At 39.3% G+C, this 20,530-nt stretch overlaps 1 protein-coding gene across 1 annotated transcript in view; it reads left to right on the forward strand.

Annotated features, from left to right (window-relative positions):
* The window catches only part of LOC131229700 (protein SABRE), an 80,213-nt gene that overhangs the window by 11,688 nt on the left and 47,995 nt on the right, over nucleotides 1-20,530 (forward strand). Inside the window, exons 3-5 of the mRNA XM_058225689.1 lie at nucleotides 6,721-6,987; nucleotides 14,089-14,351; nucleotides 14,652-14,850. Coding sequence (XP_058081672.1) covers nucleotides 6,721-6,987; nucleotides 14,089-14,351; nucleotides 14,652-14,850 — 729 coding nt within the window. The remainder of the gene's footprint in view (nucleotides 1-6,720; nucleotides 6,988-14,088; nucleotides 14,352-14,651; nucleotides 14,851-20,530) is intronic.

A 20,530-nucleotide genomic window follows, 5' to 3' on the forward strand; every position in this document is an offset into this window, starting at 1 on the left:
TTAATTACATCTCTAAATCAGTTCTATATCTTCAATCACATCTTTAAATCAGCCCTCATATCTATCGAACATAGTAAATTGAAATCCTCAATTTAAACTCCCAAATCTATTAAAAAAATCAGCACATGTTGGGCCATACGGTGGGCTGTGGGCCTACACTATTGTTAGGCCCTACAGTGGGCCGTGGGCCTGCATCACGCACGTAGGCTATTTACTCTTCTTGGTTGTTCTACTTCCTCAATCGTGAGTTTGGCTAGCTGCAAAATGGGAAGGTAGCTTCTCAGTGTCTAGGAGAATATAGTTTAGAGGTATGGGCATTAACTTGTATTTGGGCTGAGATGTCCATAGGATAAGGTGTCTAGAATGGAAGTGTGGAGTTTAGGGTTGTTCTCATGTTTCTGGTTGTCCATTTTTGAACTTTGTTGTTGTTGTTTGTTGTGGATAGGATTGAGGATGGCCTGGACTGGAGGGTTTGGTGGACAATTTGAAGGCGATGTTACTGGGCTTTGAATATGTGAGGGTATGGTTGTGGGGTGAGAGGGAAACTTGTTCCTCAATCGGGGTGTGTGTTTATGGTTTTGGGTGGCATGACATTGGGAATGTGATTTGGGTGGCATTAATAATGTGTGCAACTCTAGACTGGTTGATATTAATGAGATGATGATTATTATTATTGATTGGTATTCATACACTCTCAATATGTCCGTAGAGTACTGTTTAACTTCAGCTTAGGTATCCTTATCTGACACTTGTGGAGTCTTTAGAATTTTTTATTTTTATATTTCGTTTTACCTATATTTGTTGTAGCCAAAGATAGTGAAATAAATGTTTCCTTCCCCAAGTCAACTCCTTTTTTCAGCATCCTTTAAAAAAAGAATCTCTCTCTCTCTCTCTCTCTCTCTCTCCCTCTCTCTTTTTTTTCCCCAGTATTTCACCTCCTCATGATCTTTGTGGTATGGGTCTTTGTAAGTATCCTGTACTTGATTAAGGTGTTTGTAGTCCTTGTTAGTTGAATCCAATCCCTCGAGTCTCAAGCCTCTGCCATAGAGTGGTTTCCTGGTTGCTTGAAGCCAGTTTCTCATTTTCCTCTAGGGAGTGTATTCCTCCAATGTTGCACCTAGATCCATGTGCATAGCTCTCCCCTCCCCCTTCAATTCTTTTCTGCATTGTTTTCCTGGCCTTTTCTCCTTTATTGCTATTTTCTTTTTCCTTCGGGCTTGTCTTTTCCTTAGCTCTAAATCTAATGGTTTGCGCTAGGATTCATTTTCAGATGGGGTGGTCTTCCACACAGGAAGTAGATTATGGAAATGGCCTCATATCTAGATTCTTGCCAAAAGTAGTCTTTTGAACGCAACTAAAGACTCCTTTTTTAGGGTATTTCTATATCTACTTCCACAAATTCGTGCATACTTCCCTTTTCATTCCTTATGTGGTGTCAAAATCAAGTTTGAGAGGCATGTTAGCTATGGATTCACCATTAGGGAATGATTACTTGTTCTTGACACTACATGCGAAGGTTGTGGAGCCTCATTATCTAGATGGGTGTTGAGGTGATTTTTACCTTGGTTGGAGTCCATCTATTAAGAATGAGAGATTGGTGTAATATCTCAGAGTTGCATGAGACTGTTTTTTGAACGGCATAGAATAGGGTTCTTTGCTAGTCAACCCGTGCAAGCAGGTGTGGACAAAGTAGAAGCGAGAATGTCGGCTTGAGTAACGAAAACATTAGTGAGAATCCAATGCCCTGAAAGCCTAATGGTTCCTTCGCAAGGTTCGTCCATGGAGGGTGAATTAGGGCTTAAGATCAGGCCAAAAGGTGTAGTCGATGGACAACAGGTGAATATTCCTGTACTATCCCTTGTTGGTCCTGGGGGATGGAGGAAGCTAGGTTAGCCGAATTGTCTTGCTTTTTCAGGGCGGGGTTGACGAAATGCCTCAAGCCAATGTCTGAACTAGGTGTACAAGCATTCTAGGGTTACTCCAGAGCAAAGAATTGAAATTTCGGGTGTGGGCCAATTTGTTTCGGATGATCTCTCATCATCATCGTTGTAACCTTAAGTTGATTTCTCAGTCTTTTGTTGTTTAATAAAATTTTGTTTCCTTTCAAATTAAAAAGAAAAGAAAAAAAGAAGAAAAGAATTAGAAATTGGTTTTGTATGGACCACGGGATGCCTTTCAAGACAAATTTACATTATTCTTTGTTAGCAATGCTAAAGATGTATAATCATTTTCCAATCTGGTAATATTTACATTTTTAATGCCCCATAATGCTTTTGAGTTGTTCTTCTTCTTCTTATGATGGCATTGTGACCTCTTCTTCCATTGAATTTTCTGATCATGCTATTTTTTCCTACCTTTGCTCATTTCCGGCATGTGCAAGGGTCATTTTTGTGGGAGGTTTTTGGGTTTTTTTTTTTGAATGGCAATGAAAATTTTAGTAGCAAAAAGTGGAAAAAAAAAGAGAAGCATGGAGATAGGGTTGATGATAAATCAGCTCACATACCCACTACTACAGGAAGTTGAGGCTTCCAACAAAACCTGAAATCTCTTCTAGCTCGCAACCCTGAAATTGGGTAACATCCATTGCTCACACAGCTACTCTCCTTTAGTTCCTTGTTGGATGTTCTTGCTAAAGGAGTTCGTAAGATGTCTCTTGTAATCGGAGATGCTCTTCATGGATATCTGTTTCTTCTTTTTGCTCGTTTCAGTGAAAATTTTCTGTTGTTTTTGATTAGAAAAAAAGTTAGGCCCATGTCTATAATTTCCTCTTCCTCAATTTGTTCAGAGTTGCTAGCCTCTAGTGCATCTCTGAAGGATATATCTTCTCCTCTTTGCCTGGGTTGGACTCTCTGAGGTTTACGTCTCAGCTCATCTCTTATTTGGTTCTCAATCCCATTATACTTCTACCATTGTGCCTGGGTAGCTCCATACCCTTCTGATGTTGTCGGACATCTCGTTTCTTTGATTGGGTGGTTTTGGAGGAATAGGGAGGATTCTAGGATTGTTTCTCAGTTGATCCATTAAGCTCCCTGCTGATGTCATCAGACATCTCGTTGGTTTGATTGGGTGGTTTTGGAGGAATAGGGAGAGTTCTACTGTTATTTTCAATTGCTTCATCATCCCCGTTTGTTGTCCATTGTGGTAGAAGGTTAGGCTAGAGCAAGCTTATTCAAGCAGCAGGGAGAGAAGCCATTCTTCAGTGTTTCAGGGTAGAGTCTATTGTGGTATCTCACCTCTAACTTGTGGATGATACAATCCTTCTTTGCAACATGCATATGGATCAACCCAAGCAATTGGATTCATTTTTTGATATTTAGAAGCGATATCAGATGAATGGGTTAATCTGAGAAAGAGCATGATAGCTGGAGTTGCAGCCCCAAGGATTTTAGTTACTTCCCTTGCTGCAGAATTGGTGTAAAGGATTGGTCCTCCCCATAACTTTTCTCGACCTTCCTCTTGGAGCCAACCTCGGCCTCCATTTGGGACCTGCTGATGGAAAGATTTGAGAGATGTTTGGCAACTTAGGAAACATCATACCTGTCCCTTGTGGGTAGATTTACTCTCATCAATGTGCTTGGCTAATCTTCCATTTGTTATTATCTGTCTCTATTTCGTATTCCAGGGTCAATTGCTAGAAGGCTTGAGAAAACTCAGACGGACTTTCATTGGGCAGGTAGAGCAGGTGGTTTTAAATTTCATCTTATAAGATGGGACGATAGAGGGTTGCTTGCATACCTTCAAACCCCCCTTGCATAGAGGGTGATTGGGCTAATGTCACTAGATGGGCATCCTTGTCTGATGTTCGTCCTTGGAGGTTCTCCCGTTGGGTGGAGGATATTAGAGAGACAAAGGATACTCGGTTTGCTTTTCTCATATTTGTAAGGAGATCTGTTTTGTAGCAGAATATTTGGATTAAAAAAAGGGCTGTCCTCCAGGCTTTTGCAGTTGGAGACTCCTTGTATAATCCCTCTCTCTCTCTCTCTCTCTCTCTCTTTTGGGTAATAATATTAATTGTAATTTTAAAAAGAAGAAAAGATGGGAGGATGTTGAAGACAAAACGTAAAGGAGGGATTCTTATAGGAAGAGTAAGAAAAACTAGGCTCTCTCATTAAAGTGCTGGTGGCAGTTTGAGCTAGAACAATGGAATCTCTAGAGAGAAGTCATAGTGAGAAAACTTGGTTAGAAGGAAAGGTTGCGAGCCAGGAAGAGTAACAAGAGGAAAAGGGTCACAAATTGGAAAGCCATTTTGTTCTTTGGAGACTTGGGGTAGGAAGCTACTGAGGATAGTTCATGATTTATGTTTGGACTGGTGAAAGAATTCTAATCAAAGAAGATTAGTGGGTGGGAAGTGGGAACTTCGTCTTTTATTGAGAAAATTCCCGAGTGCATACTCGATGTCATTGAAGGGGATACAAATCAACAAATGCTTCAAATTCATCAGCTGGAAGAGTGTGTTGAGTCCTTTAGTTAGAAGGAACTTTGTGGGACCATGAAATCTCATTGGCGGAAGAGTTTCTACCAGTGCTTGAAGATGATTCTCTTCCCCTGAGGGGCACATGAATGTGGACTTCCTCATCAAACAAAACCTTCTCCTCGAAGCTTTCTTCAAGGCCATAGTCCCAAAGAGTCCTCTAAGCCTTCTTTTGCCAAAGTTTGGGGGTTCATCTGCACACTTATAGTTGGAGCTTTTTGTTGGATGGTGGTTGCATATAAAATTCTCACTTTCGATAACTTGTAGAAAAGGAATCTTGCTCTGCCGAATATGTGCATTTTATGTAGAGGTAAGACAAGGAAACCATCGGCCATCTTCTTCTCTACTCTGAATGGCTAGAGAGATATGCCGCATAATCTTGGGAATGCTGACACAATGTCTGACCTCTTCAAAGGGTGGGGCACCATTCTCTCCAAACCTAGAGGAAGATTTGTCCAAAGAATGCTCCCCATGTGGTTCTTTGTGACATAAGGAAAGAATCCAGTGGAAGAATATCTATATGTATGTATATATGTAAATGTATATATTATATAAAACAGGTATTCTCTATCAATAGTTTGAAGGGAAGTATCAAATTGCTCTTTGTGGAGAGGAGATGTGCATCTGAAATGATCCGACGTGTCTTGCCATAGGATCTTAACAGATGTTGGGAAGAGATTTTGGAGGATCATATACTCAGACTCTTGGGTCCCTGCCCTGCTGGGTTGGTGGAAGCTTAATGTAGATGGGTGCTTAATGGGGAGCCTGGGTCCTTTAGGGTCCAGGGTAGTTGTCAAGGACTCAAATGAAACTATCACACTTGTTTTTTCTGGGCTTTCTGGGGTGGGTGACTCCTATCAAGATGAACTACAAGCTACCAGACAGGCTTATCCTTGTCTGAGAGGCTTATCTGGGTTCATTAGATCAGCTTATTATTGAAGGTGATTCCAAGGTGTGCTCTTTCATGGTAGGGATATCCATTTGTGAGTTTTTTCAAGAGGGCTTGTCTTAGATGTAAGATCTTTCCAACAACAACTGTTGCTGACTACTTGAGATGCTCTTCTGAAAAGACATCCACTTAAGTTGGTGAAACCTAAAACATCCTTAGTTCAGAAAAGACATTCAGTTGATAATAATACCTAAAGTATTCTTAGAATTCTCAAAAATCTCATTATCTGACTCCAAGAGATCATTTATATTATGGTTTTTCTTGCCTTGGCCCAGACCCTAGCCTTATCTAAAGGAGCATGTCTGCCTGCCTTATGGGTCACGTATGGTACAACGGGTCTTGTTCAGAAGATCTCCGCAAGACCTGCGAAGTAGCCCATTTTTCAATATTTGGAGACATCTACAAGGTAGAGATACGATGGATCTTTTGTGCATACATTCAACGGAGGCCATTTTCCGAGATTCGTATACCTCTACAAGGTAATAAGGCATCCTGGATCTTTTGTGTGTGAGATAAGTAAATAAGTTTTTCTGTGTTCCAGAAGAGGAGAATGGTAATGAGTAGTTAGGTTTATCCCCGGTGGGAGTAGAAACCTATCGAATCACAATTTAAGTCAGGTCCTGTGGCTGTAATGAATTTTGCCTAGAATTGTGAAAAAGTCCATTTGTGAAGTCTATTTTAATTTTAGTAAGATGTTTCTGAGAGAGAGATCACAAATTTCCCTAGATAATTAAATATATTGTATCCAAATGCAGTCTAAAGTTTTGCACTCAGCATTCTTTAATTTCTTCACCTAAGACACGGGACTAGAGCACTAGTATGCAGTTTCTTTAAACCTATTGGCTTTTCTCAGGATGTCCTTTCAAGTTATAGAAGATCACCTTGAAGCTTGTTGAAATGGCATTTGCTAGATTTAGTTGCTTTTTGGCAGCCTGTCAGTGAGTTTTGAAGTCTGTGTCACTTCCTTTTTAAATATTTGTTCAATTCCTTTCCAACCTTATCTCTGATGGTCTTAGGCTTTTAAATCTTGTTCTGAATCAGAAAAGATTGTATCAGAAGTTACTTTTAGGTGGGATCTTTTTAGTCAGCATTGCTTTCTATGTGTAAATAGACTGATTTTAACTATTATGCCCCAGGTTTGGAAACTATTTTCATTTGTTGCAATTTGTATCATTTATTTTGTTTCCTCCAAGATTTTGAGGTTGAGAGTTAGCAGGATCGCATGTCTGTTATGGTTACAGCTTTTGCCCCTTTTCTACCAGCCATGCCAATCATGAAGATGATTTGTGACATTTCTCAGGGTGCTGTTGAATCTGTATCTATCGGTGAAATCAAACTCAGTCTGCGTCAGTCTTTGGTCAAGCTTGGGTTCAGTTTTATTTCAAGAGACCCAAAATTGCAGGTGTTAATATGCGAGTTGGAAGTTGTAATCAGGCCTTCTGAACAAAAAATGAGGAAGGGTAAACCTAAGACTCAGAGACCACGTTCTGCAGGCAGAGGAAAGTGGATGGTTGTGGCTAACATGGCAAGATTTTTATCAGTTTCTGTGACAGAATTAGTTGTCAAGGTAAGCACTTGCTGAGTTGCATCTAGTGACTTTCATCATTTAATTTGATCTTTTGTTTACACCCATTTAAAACTTCATCTTTTTTACTTGTAAGGATCAGTTTGGATAATTCTTGCTAGATGCATGACTTCCATACACCTCGGTTGAAAACCATTATAGAACAGTTAAAGTTCAGACGAAATTCTGTTCATTGGACTTCTATTTCGTTCAACTTGGGTTTATACTCAGCATTTTGTGTTACTCCATAAGATTTCTGTGTACGAAAGGCAGAGTGTATACTGAAGTTGAATGAGACACACGAATCCAATGAAGTGAAGGAACAGAGTTTCTTCCGACCATTAGGAAAGCATCGGATGAAACTCTGTAATAAAATACACAAATCCAATGAATAGTCTTGTGGAAAACATTGGGGATGTCAGGTTGAGGGAAACATTGGGCAAATTTCAGGGAAATGGTGGAATTTTTCAGTGTAACTCGAAATGTTAAGATACTTGGTTACACAAGATCTCAAAACATTAGAATAGGCCATGCATAGTAGTTTTCCATTGTTTAGGGGAGAAAACAATATGCTGTTGGCCATAAGTGATGCAATTAAAAAAATTGAGTTCATATCATTCAAATGTCATACAATAGAGCAATAAAACTCAAGATATCGACATTTTTTTTTTTCCATACTTGCATTGTGATTTTAAAGGGTGAAATCTGAATTTCTTCCGTTTTCACCTTCAAAATAAAAATTTGTTGTTTGAAATCCATGTCAATGTATGGAATACATGCATAGAAATGGGTCTCTACTTGTTTTCTTGCTATGTTAAAAAAATTATTAAATTTTTTTTCTCACCTTTAGGGTTTTGGTTCAAATCTGCTATTGCATTGTGATTTCTCACCTTGCCGTGAAAACCTTTGAGTGGAGTTGTCTCGGTTACGTATCGGCCGTAACGGCAGATACATAACGGTAACCGCTGAGTCGGTTGCACGATATAGGGGTCGAAATGGTGACCCCCTAGTTTTTGGCTCGAATCGGCCGTTATAGGGGCTGTAACGGTCAAGGTGTAATGGTCACAAACCACTAGGTTTTTTTTTTTTTTTTTTAATAATTATTTTAAAGTCGTGATTTCTCTTTTTTGGCACTTTTCTCGTCCAAATTCTTTCCTAAACTATTCTATTGCAAATTCTGACCATTCTTAGCTTGAATTTGATGATGAAAACAAGTTATTTCAAATATTTTGTTGAATTTAAGCTTCGTGGGCCATTTTCTAAAAAATCTTTAAAAATAGGTATTTATATAAATTTTTTTTTTGAATTTATGTTGTTATGGTTGAATATGATGCGTTATTCAAATTAGAACATATGAATGTGCATTTTACAGATTATGCAACTGATTTATTTTATTTTATTTTTAAAAATAATTTTCGGACTATTTTTGTTCAATTTTTAAAAATTAGCAAACACCTACATGTGTGAGATATTTTGATATTAAATTCATTCTAATATGTCTATCATCAAACCACCCGATACAACTTTCTCACCCAAGAGTGGACTGTTACACCACCATAAACACGTTTAAAATTATAAATGAATTCATATTTGGAATATTTAGATTTTTTTTGGATTTAATGGATTTTTTTTTTTTTTTTGTTGATTTTTTAAGAACAAATAAAATTTTGACCGTTACAGGGGCGTATCGGCCATTACGGGGCCGATACAGTTCGTAACTGTATCGGTAACTGTGGGCACCGTTATGCCCATCATTACCACAACGGTACACCTTGATTGTAGGGTTCAATAGTTGCTCTAATAAAAAGGCAATCACTCACTTGCAAATTGATTTTGACCGTCCGTCAGTTCCATGGAATCATCGACCTGGACTTGAATGCATATTCTTTGTGAAATAGGCTCCTCTCATCTCTGAACATCACATTCTATCTAACAAAATGATCATACTTTCTTGAACATTTATATGATACAAATCATAGAACTTAATAACAAAAAAAAAATAAAAAAAAAATAAAAATTACAACTTATACCTTATTCCCAAAGTCTGCTTTTCTCGAACACTTCAGGAATAACTTCTTATACACGTCGTGCATCATCGTCTTTAAGTCATTCTCATCGCCCAACCTCCTACTGTAGTGGTAGTTGGGGTTCAGGAAGTATGTTAGATCTGATTGAATTAATAAGTATCAAGTGAACATTGTATTTTTTTTTTTTTTTGAAGGACAATGAAATTCTTTTAGAAAAGAGAGCTAAAGATAAGGATCTAAGGCAGTTTACATCGGTGAATACCACTACTAAGAGGAAGGATACATGTGTCAATGACCTTTATGTCAGAGGCCGAACCCAGAACAACATATAATTTTGCCCTACCATAGACCTCCAACACAGATCCACTTTGATTCTACAAACACTGATTATTCCTTTCCCCAATGGAGCCAATATGTCTGCCAGAAGAACTAACTTCCACCTTTCCTTTTTTCCCATCCCTACCCCCATGCCAAGCTAGAAATAATCCTTCAATGGACCTCAACATCACCCACAACACTTTGAAAGCTTCAAAGAATCTCACCCACATCTCTCTAGTGAAGGAGCAATAGATAAATAAATGATTAACTGACTCTGAATTTTGCATGTACATCATGTAAATATTTGGAATCACCATATTCCTGTTTTGAATGTTATCTATAGGAAGCACCTTAATCTTGCCCATCAATCAAGCAAAAGCCACAATCATAGGAGGGGTGCCGTAATACCTCACTAGAGGAGGGCCCTTGTAACAACCTTAGAAGGATGAAAACTGGAAACAACCTTGACTTCTCCTTAGTCCACACCAACGCATCCCTCTCGCCTAAAGAAGGATAGTGATGATGCAACTACGCTAAGAGCTAAATGAACGTGTTTGCTTCCTCATCCTTCACGTTCCTTTCGCACAAGGGAGACCGAATCACTTCATCTCTGGAAAGCGAGAAGCAATGAACGATGGGCAAATTCGCTTCCGGAGATAATCTAGTTCGCTTTGGAAAAACAATGACATATGTAGAAAATTAAACCTAATTACTTACTGGTTGCATGAAGAGGGTGAGAAAGAGGCCTCTCCCACTGATCGTCAATGATTGTGTGCACCCATTTTTTTGAACTAGGGGTTTTGCTTTAATCGCATCTTTCATGGAGCGCATCGACTTGTACATAAACCCATCAACAAATGTCTCATTATCCACCATCCTTAAGACAATAAATGGGCTCTAGAATCCCTAACAAATTATGCACGCGATCCCAAAATGCCCTACTCAATACAATTCCCAAAGCCCTCCTCCCTACTGGAGTATCACTCTTATCCCATTCACCCCACTCAGTAAAGGAGAATAAGTGTCCAAGTTCCTGTCTATGTTTTTGGAGTCCGTGTTAAGGCGATGAAATTAGTAGTGAACCATGTCGCCCTAGGCCACACTGTGTTACCATTACACATTCCCATCTTGGTAAGAAGCCAAGTATGATTGTAAATGAATTTTGTGATTGCTCTCCCATCAACAATGACACTCCTAAATAGTTGGCCTCTTTTCTATCGCTTCCAACATTAAGTCCATGCAAGGGTAGCGAACGGAATCCAGTGCGCATTGTACTTCTTCATCAACTCCTTTTCCCCATTCACAGACGTGCTCCCATTCTCTGCGACGATCTAGACAACATTCTTCTTCTCCACCTTCTCCATCACGTCATTAATCAGTTGATATATATAATTTGCATCCTTAATCTCATTTGATGCACCAACAAACTTGAGGAAGATGGTCTCCCCCCTATAGCAAACCATAAAATTTATAGGGGACAATCGAGTTAGTCGTCTTTTCATCACACATTAATGTGACCCCATACTATGTATCAATGTACCGCCTCGTCTCCACTACCTTAGCATCTACTTGCCCATAATCTTCTGTAAGGAGGGCGGCTTTGCACTTGATCGTGCATGCTGTGGCTCAGTAATCATGTTCTTAAAGTGAGGGCTCTTGTACTATGGGGAGGCATGAGGTCATAAATAAACCATGGGGCAACATACTTGCCCATTTTCTTCCTCGAATCTCTTTAGATAACGTCCTTCAACTGCTTTTGTGTACCCCCTGCTTCCCCATAAACTGTCAGATATGGTGGTGGATTTAGCTTCTTCACACTCTATAAGCGGTGTATACCCCAACCTCCTTGCTACCACTGCTACTCTCATCCTCCCTTCCATTGCCACCACCCTCACCCCTACTACTATTGACCACACCACTACTCCCACTAGCCTCTTGCACGGGCCCTTGGAAAGTAGCCCTACTTGACTCCTACCGCATCCTATGGTCCATTTCACATTGTGTAGCTTTGACTCATGAATCGCATGTTTGTACTGAGGATCATCATACTCCTTTACTCTCCCCCGGCCTCGTATAGGACATGATAGCTCCTTCTTGTACTCTATTTTATGCAAAGCCTATTCTTGCCTCACCTTCACCCCTTTATTTACTACTTCCTTCATCAAAGCCCTCACCTCCTTTAGATTTGGGCAATGAACAACATTCCGATGCCTGTCCGCCAAGTGTTCCTTCAAACGGGACACCTCACCACTCACTGATATACACCCGCAATATTCTCATTTTGACCTGAATCCATTTCAGGTAGTGGGTCCCGTGCTGCCGACCTATGTCTACCCGCCTCATTTTTTTTCACCTTTTTTTTATTATATTTTTTACCTGCATGGTTGTAATACATAAAAGTTAAGTGTCAAAAACAACTAACGTCATCTGATTAAATTTCGAAGTATTTGGTCCTATGCTGCCAACCTATGTCTACCTGCCTCCCTTATCCACTTTTTTTTTTTTTCTCTTTTTTAATAACCTGCATGGTTGCAATACATGAAAGTTAAGTGTAAAAAACAACAACTAATGTCATATGATTAAATTTTGAAGTATTTTTAATTTTTTAGATCTTTTCATTTTTTAATAATAAATGTTTCGTTAATATTTATTTGATGCACTAATGTTTGTTACACGCTTACACTAACTCACTAATAAATCAACTACACTTATTTGTATGAATTGTATTTTTTAAATAATAGTTAAAAATTATCTTTTTAAATTTTTAATTAAAATAATACTTCTATTTTCATAAGTGGCCACTAAGTGTGCCTGGTGACTTTCAGCAGGCTGCACTTTTTAACTTATATATAACTCATCCTATAATGATAAATCAATATATTTTGTTTTTAAAATTGTTATAAAATTGATTTTGTATTTTTACATTAAATTTTTTTTTTTTTTTCTGAAAATTATAGAAATTGTCGTAAATCTCTGAATCAGCTTACAACCAGGGTGTTGTGATTTTTTAACACCACAGTTTCAATTTTTAAATGTGCGAAAATGGAAGATTTACGGATTTTCCCAATTTCTTCGATTTTCCCCAAATTAAAAAGTCGGAGCTTAAAATCCATGTTTTTGCATCTAAGTCATGCATAATTATGGATGACAAGCATCCTTCAGCAAGTTATAAGCAAGAAATTTAGTAAACAATGAACAAAAACACAATTTCTTACCAAATGGGTTTTTGACCCTTTTCCACGTTCAATCTTGATTTCCTGTTGAAAAAGGTGATTTCTTTCGCAACAACTTGAAATGAGTTGCCTGAATCTACTCTAGAACAGACCCCAACAAAGAAATTGGAGAAATAGGTATTTCTTTTTGTGATTTTTCATTTTTTTTTTCCGGTTTTTTGGGACACGGGTCGTGGTTCATGTATTGTTGATACATATCGCAAGTATTGACGATAGTACGGTAGATTGACATTTTATACTTGGAGTGGTATGCTATTGTGTGATATATCGTGATGAATAAGTTTGTGGTATTATTGTCTCGCTGGTTACCAATAATGATAATATTGGCAGATATCAGCCGGCATTATTGGTACTACGATCACTGGCCCTGATAAGTGTCGAGCTTTTAGCCACTAAATCAGCTACACTTCAATAATCGTTCCCTCCCAATTTTGTGTCCTAATGCAGTTGTGGTCAAGACACATTCTTGATCTCCCAACCATTTATTTTTCATATTAATGTGTTTGATTGCCACTTCCAAGTTTGGTTCTAACAGTTTTTTTTTTTTTTCAGTCCACATGATTCAACCCTCTCCTTATGCCCAAAGGCTCCTCCATGAGGCAAATAGGTCCTACTTGGTGTATATTTACATGAGCAAGGAGAGCTTCTTAGCTCTTTAAGTGTCTCAGACTATTCCTCAGGACCCAACGTTGCTATTTTTCAGTCACCCATCACAAATTATCTTGGATGTCTCCCGTTGTTAGATGAGCTGGTAGAGAGTGTAGTGTGTGAGTGATTGAGGCTTCAATCCCAAGCATGGTGTGCCGTAAAGGTCGTTATAGGGCCGTAAAGGCCGTTATGTAAAGGTAAAGTGACAACCGTTACACGTTACGGGGTCGTAATGGCCGTAACAACTGTTATGGAAAAAAAATGGCCTGTTACCGCCATTAACGGCCCGTTACGCCCCCTGTAAAGGCCATAACAACTTCATAATGGTATGTTATGGGGCAAACACAAGTTTTTCGGACTTTAAAAAAAAAATGTTACAGGGTAGATACAAGTTTTTTTGGGTTTTTTATTTTTTTTCAATAAAAAAAGAGACTGTAATGGCTATTATGGCGCCGTAACAGCCGTTACGACCCGTATTGTAAAGGTAATGGTGGTGGCCGTTATGGCCACCGTTCCTGTTACGGAATACCTTGATCCCTGGTAGCGTTGCCTTTCAAAATAAATAAATAAATAAATAAATAATCTTGGACAATCCCTCACTAGGCTTTCTTCTTTCACTTTTCTAGTGGCGAGTAACAAGCATGAAAATTCTTTCATGAATAATGAAATTTATGTGAAAAAAGTAACAAATTGTGTACTAGACAATGAGTTTCCGGAGAAGTGATTCTCTCGCCATTCCATCCCTAGTGATGGAATCAGCCATCTCATAGGCTCATACAGGTGTTCCAGTTTTTGTCAGCTGACTATACTCGGCCTTTATGTGTAATTAGTGTCTTGGTAATTAGTAAATGTTGCAACTATGTTCTTGAGTGCTGCAGGTGCCAAAAGCTACTATTGAAGTTAAAGATCTGAAAGTGGACATATCTAAAGATGGTAGATCATTGCCAACACTGCTTGTCAAGCTTCACCTTCTACCATTTCTTGTTCACTTGGGTGATTCACGGCTTAGTTATGACCAGTCATCAAATTTTAGTCAAGGAGCAAGTATGTCCCCTGGACAAGAATCTTCAGCACTGATGGAAAAGAATCCTCCTTTCCTTTGCGAGGAATTGTCACTCTCTTGTGGGTTCAGTCATGATAGGTGAGGTTCTTGTTCAGAGAACTCAAGTTCTTTCTCTGTTTGATTTTTTCAAGGCAATCCAGATGCAAACCTAAGTTTTCTGGCTTGAAGGCATGCGAAAAGAATGTTGCCCTAGTAGAGATTATTGAATATTACCTTCTTAAGATTAATGCTTTTCTTTGTGTAATTGAAATACGGAATGTTATGGAGGACATTCTCAATTTGCTGGTATTTGGTTATAGTAAGACATGCTGCAGCAAGATTCCGAAGTCTGTGCCATAGCTTGTTGATGATGTTTCATTTTTCTCCAACAATTTTCAGGGAAATAGGTATCGTTATCAAGAATGTGGATATCACCAGTGGAGAAGTCACTGTTAACCTAAATGAGGACTTATTTCCCAAAAAAAAGACAGATGCTGTTGAAGGGGCTACTTTGGACTCTTCAGATGCTAGGAAATTGGAGAAGAAGCAAAATGCACTTCAATCACTGAAGAAGAATATTCTTGGGTTTCCAGAAAAGGTTAGTGGGCTTTAGTGTGGGCTTATACAGTACCTTGTGTAGTTTCTCTCTTCTTTTGTACTTGTATTTCATACCTATTGAATCTTGGATTCTGTTCATGCAGTTTTACATGTTGCAGCTGCTGATTTTTTATTTATTTTTAGGATGGGAAATCTCAATGTTCAATTGGCATGTGCCATTTTTATTATTTATTTATTTCTTATTTTTTATTACACACACGCGCACACACCCCACACACATGCTAGTGGAATTTCACCACCTAATTGGCATGTGCCATTTAATAGTTATATTTAATTGCCACTTAAATAATGGCTTCTGAACAAATTTCACAACTGCACCCTTATTTTATCAGTTCAGCAGTGTTGTTGGTATTAGATTGGCAATATGTGTAAGTTGGTGTGCAGTGGAAGTGGATATTACATAGCTTGCCACTTTCAGAAGAGTGCTGGGTGCCTGATAGTCTGACATCTCATATTGACATTGAAAGGAAATTTATGCTAGCCAGCTCTTATTTTGCAAGATCCAGGTTTGACTCGGTTCAAGGACGTTTTCCAACATCTGAGAGATATTTGTTAAATTTTACTTTGATGTGGATTTGGTAGTCTGTTCTTTCAATAGTTGTATCGCCGGTCAGCTCTTTTATAGGCAGAGAATTGATCTCAAGCACTACCAGGAAGTTATGGCTTAATTGTTAGCATTTGAGCTGTTTACAATGCCAAATTTTATTGCATATAAAACAAGATCATGGTTAAGGAATTATTAATGAGTCTGCAACTTCCGTCCAACGTCAACGATCTGTTTTCATTAGTCTGCAATTGCTCTTGCTACCAATTGTGTTTCGTAGAAAAAAGCAACATGATAAAGGATTCTGCTGGATAGCTATTGCTTGTGTCAACATTGTCTTTTTGTGTCTTTGCCAATGTTCCAGAAAGTAATGTGATAAAGGAATTCTGCTGGACAGCAATTGCTCTTAAAATCCTAACACCCCAGAATCTCCAAAAGCGTCAACATCGTCTGTCTTTGCCAATGTTCCAGAAAGTAACATCATAAAGGGATTCTGCTGGACAGCAATTGCTAATAAAATCCCAAACTCCAGAATCTCCAAAAGCGTCATCATTGAGTATATTGCTTGTTTCTTTTTGTTGTTCATATCATCCGAAATGGCAGTTTTGGGTTTTATCCTTTGCATCGTTTAGCTAGAGATCGGAGAGGGGGAAATGCTATATTATAGGTTTCGAGTAGAGTTGTACACGAACCGAGTTAGCTCGGTTAACTCACTCGACTCGACTCAAAAAAGCTTGATTTGACTCGGTTCAGAATTGAGTTCGAGCCGAGTTGAGCTGATTTTTGGAGCTTGAAAAAATTTTGAGGCGAGTTCGAGCTTGTCCAAGCTTGAATCGACTCGGATCGAACCTTGACTCGAATCAAAACAGTTCAGTGACTCGGTTATTTTGATATTGACGTTGCTCACCAAGTGTTTGATGAAATGACTCAACAAAGTGTTGTTTCGGGTGCATACATTCTCTACGGGATCGACTGGTGGCAAGGAAGGTATGCATACAAAACAAATCACTACAAAAAACAAGAACTTTACATGATAAAACTACCCCCATATCTTAATTTTGATGTTGCCTACCGAGTGTTTGATGAAATACCTATAAACTGCTACTGTTGTTTTGCATACCGTGAGAAATTGAAGGTGCACTTCATGTGTTTGAGAAAATGTCGCACAGGCTTGAACTGGCCCGAGCTGCTGACCGAACCGAGCCGAGCTGGTCAGTTAGGCTCGAGGACCGAGCCGAGCTGAGTTTGAGCTGGGTTCGGCTACTGGCCGAGTCGAGTTGAACTATGCCAAGCTCGACTTGGTTCGACTTGTGTACAGCTCTAGTTTCAAGGAAGGGCTTTTCATTCTGAATATTAAAAATTAACAGAACCATGACAGTGCATTTGTAATGTAATGTAATTTTATTAGGCAGTTGTTATAAAGGTGTGCCTTTGGTTAAATTTGGTGATTAAGAGATTCCTCAAAACTTTTTTTTTGGTTAACTTGGCTCTATTTTTTTTTTATAAGGATGGTGAGATCAATGGGGATGTTTCCTTTAAAAATAAAGCTGGGTGGATGAGGTGAAGATGTTTCTTTGTAGTGTTGGGATCGCTACATGCCTATGTAACTTAAGTGGAAATTACACAAGACAACTATTTAACTACTATGTTATATGGCGCGTGTTTAGCAGTTAGAAGCCAACACGAGTAGAGGTAAAGTGTTTGCATAGATGTAGATGTTTAGATGGATGTGTGAGAAGACTAAGAACTATATGAATTAAGAATTAGATAATCTGAATCAGCCCAAGAACAACCCCAATGAGAGAAATTGATGCGGAGTGGATACAAGATAAAATGATGTAGCTGGATGTGTTGGGTGAAGGAAGTATCTAGGCTGAGGCATCGAAAGCATATTGAATGTTGTGCAACAGAGTTAGGACAAATGAAGCAGATGCTCAGTGACTAAGCAATATGGGTAGCAAGGAGGAATCATAGGTGTTCCTTGACATGGTGGCCCGGTTAGGACCTAGACTAGTCCGAATTGACCTCCCTCTGGTTTTTAAGAAGATTGAAGGGGGGATTGCCGATTGCAAGAAGGAGAGCGAACATTATATCGACCATTAAGATGGGGGGACCAAATTGGAGGACGAACTCTTTAAAGCTATAGTTGACCATTTTAGAGGATTGTTTGCGCAAGAATTCGTCAGCATGCCTATAGGATGGTGTTCAGTTTGATAGCATTCTAACCAACCAGGTAGCAGTGCTTTTGCTCCCTTCAGGGTGGAGGAGATTTAATAGGTTGTTTTTTTGTTTTTTTTTTTTTCTCCCTCATGGGAGGTGTCAATGCCTCTGGTCCTGACAACCTCTCCTTTGTGTTCTACTAAAGATGCTAGTCGGTCATTAGGGATGATTTTCTTGTTGTCTTTAGGTAGTTTCAGTTTTACCAGCATCCATTTGTCACAACATGACCACAACATTCATAGCATTGATTTCGAGAAAGTCTGATGCAGGAGACATTAAGGTTCTTCATCTGATCAGCTCGGTGGGTAGCTGCTACAAAATCCTTGTCAAGCTTTTGTCTATGAGGACCTCCAAAGTTCTCACTTCTCAGGCAGATCATATTGTGGGCTTAGTCAACATTCATCCTAGGCTGGTTTATCATAAATGGACCATTCATCACTAATAATGTGATAGAGGATTTCAAAAAAAAGGGTAGAAAAGGCTTTATATTAAGATAAACATGGGAAAAGCTTACAACAATGTTAATTGGTCATTTCTTGATTTGTTGTTGGAGAGATTGGCTTTAGTAGAGGATGGAGAAAGTGGATTCATGCTTACATCTCATTGTTGCACTTCTTTGATATTCTGAATGAAATTCAGGTTGGTTTTTAAAAGGGGGAGAGGGGGTTGGAAGGGAGATCCACTTTCTCCTCTACTTTACATTATGGTGGTAGGCCCGTGATGGAATTTTGGTGAAGACTAGGGAATGTGGCTTCATAAGATGTATGACAGGGTTGGTTGAGTAGGGCATTTTGTTCTCATCCTTTATACAGACAACACCATTCTTTTGGGAGATGGTTGGAGGAAAGAAGCCTTTGAGATGTTTTGAGATTGTGTTCGGTCTGAAAGCAATTGTTGGAAAGAGTTCCATCTTAGAGGTGAATATACAAGACGGGGAGGTGAAGGATTTGGCAGATTTCATTGGCTGTGAACTAGAGCTCGCTTCTAATCATGCTTCTCTGTATGTTGTTGGGCGTTGGCAACTTTGTTTGTAGCTTGGGATGAGGTGATCGAGAAATGCCGCAAAAAGCTTGTGTAGTGGAAAGGGAAACTCCTATCCTTGGGTGGTAAGATTACTCTGATAAAGGTTGTTTATACTAATGCCTCACTATTCATGACGTGACTCTTTAACATGGTGTCGTAAAGGCCTCTACGTAAAAGTAATGGTGGCAACCGTTACACGTTACGGGGTCATAACGGCCGTAACAACCGTTATGGAAAAAATGATCTGTAACTGTTGTTAAAGGCCCATTATGCCTTCTGTAGAGGTCATAACACAACCTTGTAACGGTCTGTTATAGGACATATATAGATTTTTCTAATTTTTTTTTTCAACATTACGGAGTAGATATAAGTTTTCGGTTTTTTATTTTCAAGAAAAAAGAGTTCGTAACGGCCGTTATGGGGGCCTTATCAGCCGTTACGAGCCATATCGTAAAGGTGATGGTGGTGGCCATTACGGCCACCATTACCATTACGGAATACCTTGCTCGTTAAATGTCCCATGAAGGTGATAAATTGCTTGCAATCCCTTAAAGAAAGATTCTTATGGAATAATTAGGAGGATATGAAAAAGTATCATTTGGTAGGTGTGACAAGAGGGTTGTACGCCACATAATTAGGGAGCTTTGGGCATTATCTTGATATGGTAATTCAATGAAGCCTTGGTCGCTAAGTGGTGGCGGAGGCTCTTTTGCTAAAATAAGTTTTGATTGGCAAGTATGGGTTGAATGCGAATGGGTGGGATGCGAGATGAATATTCTCCAGCAGGGGTTCTAATATAGGGGCATTTTCACATCGGGTTAGAGTGGGGTGGCCTGTGTGAAGCGGGGGCATACTCGGGATGGGTGGCCCATGTGAGGCAAGATCCATGTGAAGTGAGGCGCACAAGGGGGGTTCGGCCGAAGGCCTGACTTGGGCTATGAGATAAATGGATTGATTAGCCATGCTTTATTATTTCGAGCTTTTAGAGTAAGTGGTTAGTTGTCCTATGCCATGCTCAGTGATCTCGAAGGCAATCTAAGAAACATACAACTCTTTCATTTCGAACGCCAGAGTTAACTATGACTTTAAGATTCACTTTTAGAAAGGTAGGTGGTGTTTAGAGCTTCCTATGGCAGTGCAGTTTCAGGGCATGTTTAGAGTGGTGATCGATCCTGATTGTTACGTTAACCAGGATATTAGTAGATTGTCCAATGGAGTGGTTTGAGATCCTTTGTTCAATAGACAATTGAAGGATGAGGAGATCCAGAGCTTGGTTGATTTGCTAGCTCATCTTGACATGGTATACGTTCCTAATACAAGTACAAATAGAAGAATATGGTGTTTGGACGTGAATTGCATATTCTCTACTTCTTCCTTCAGAAAGATAAGGGGAATCTTACAAAATGTTATTGTTGATTGGGTGTCAGTGCTTTGGGAGAGATGCTAGAGTCAACGCATTGATCTGACTAATCTGCTTGGACAAGGTGCTGATGGCGAGTCACCTCATTCGTAGCATAGAGGAATGATGATTCTACATAGATGCATACTATGCAACGGGGGTGGGTAGGATGTACCACACCTATTCTTGCACTGTCCATTGTTTCGCAGTCCGTGGAAAATGGAGTTGGCTAAATTTGGGCTCAGCTGGCGGATCTCATCAAGGAAATAGTGGGATGTTGATAGCTTGCCCATGGGGGCCAATTGGCAAGGCTATATGGTATGAGAGAAATGTGCTATATTTGAAGGGAATGAGAAATTTGTGGTAGGGGTGATATGCTCCATATGGGCTCTGGTGGCATAGTGGAGTGGGAAGAACTGGGTTGTGTTGAAATTCCAGGCTGTGCTTCCATCCTCAAATTGGGATGAGGCCATC

Source organism: Magnolia sinica, chromosome 16, assembly GCF_029962835.1.
Source record: "Magnolia sinica isolate HGM2019 chromosome 16, MsV1, whole genome shotgun sequence".
Taxonomy (NCBI): domain Eukaryota; kingdom Viridiplantae; phylum Streptophyta; class Magnoliopsida; order Magnoliales; family Magnoliaceae; genus Magnolia; species Magnolia sinica.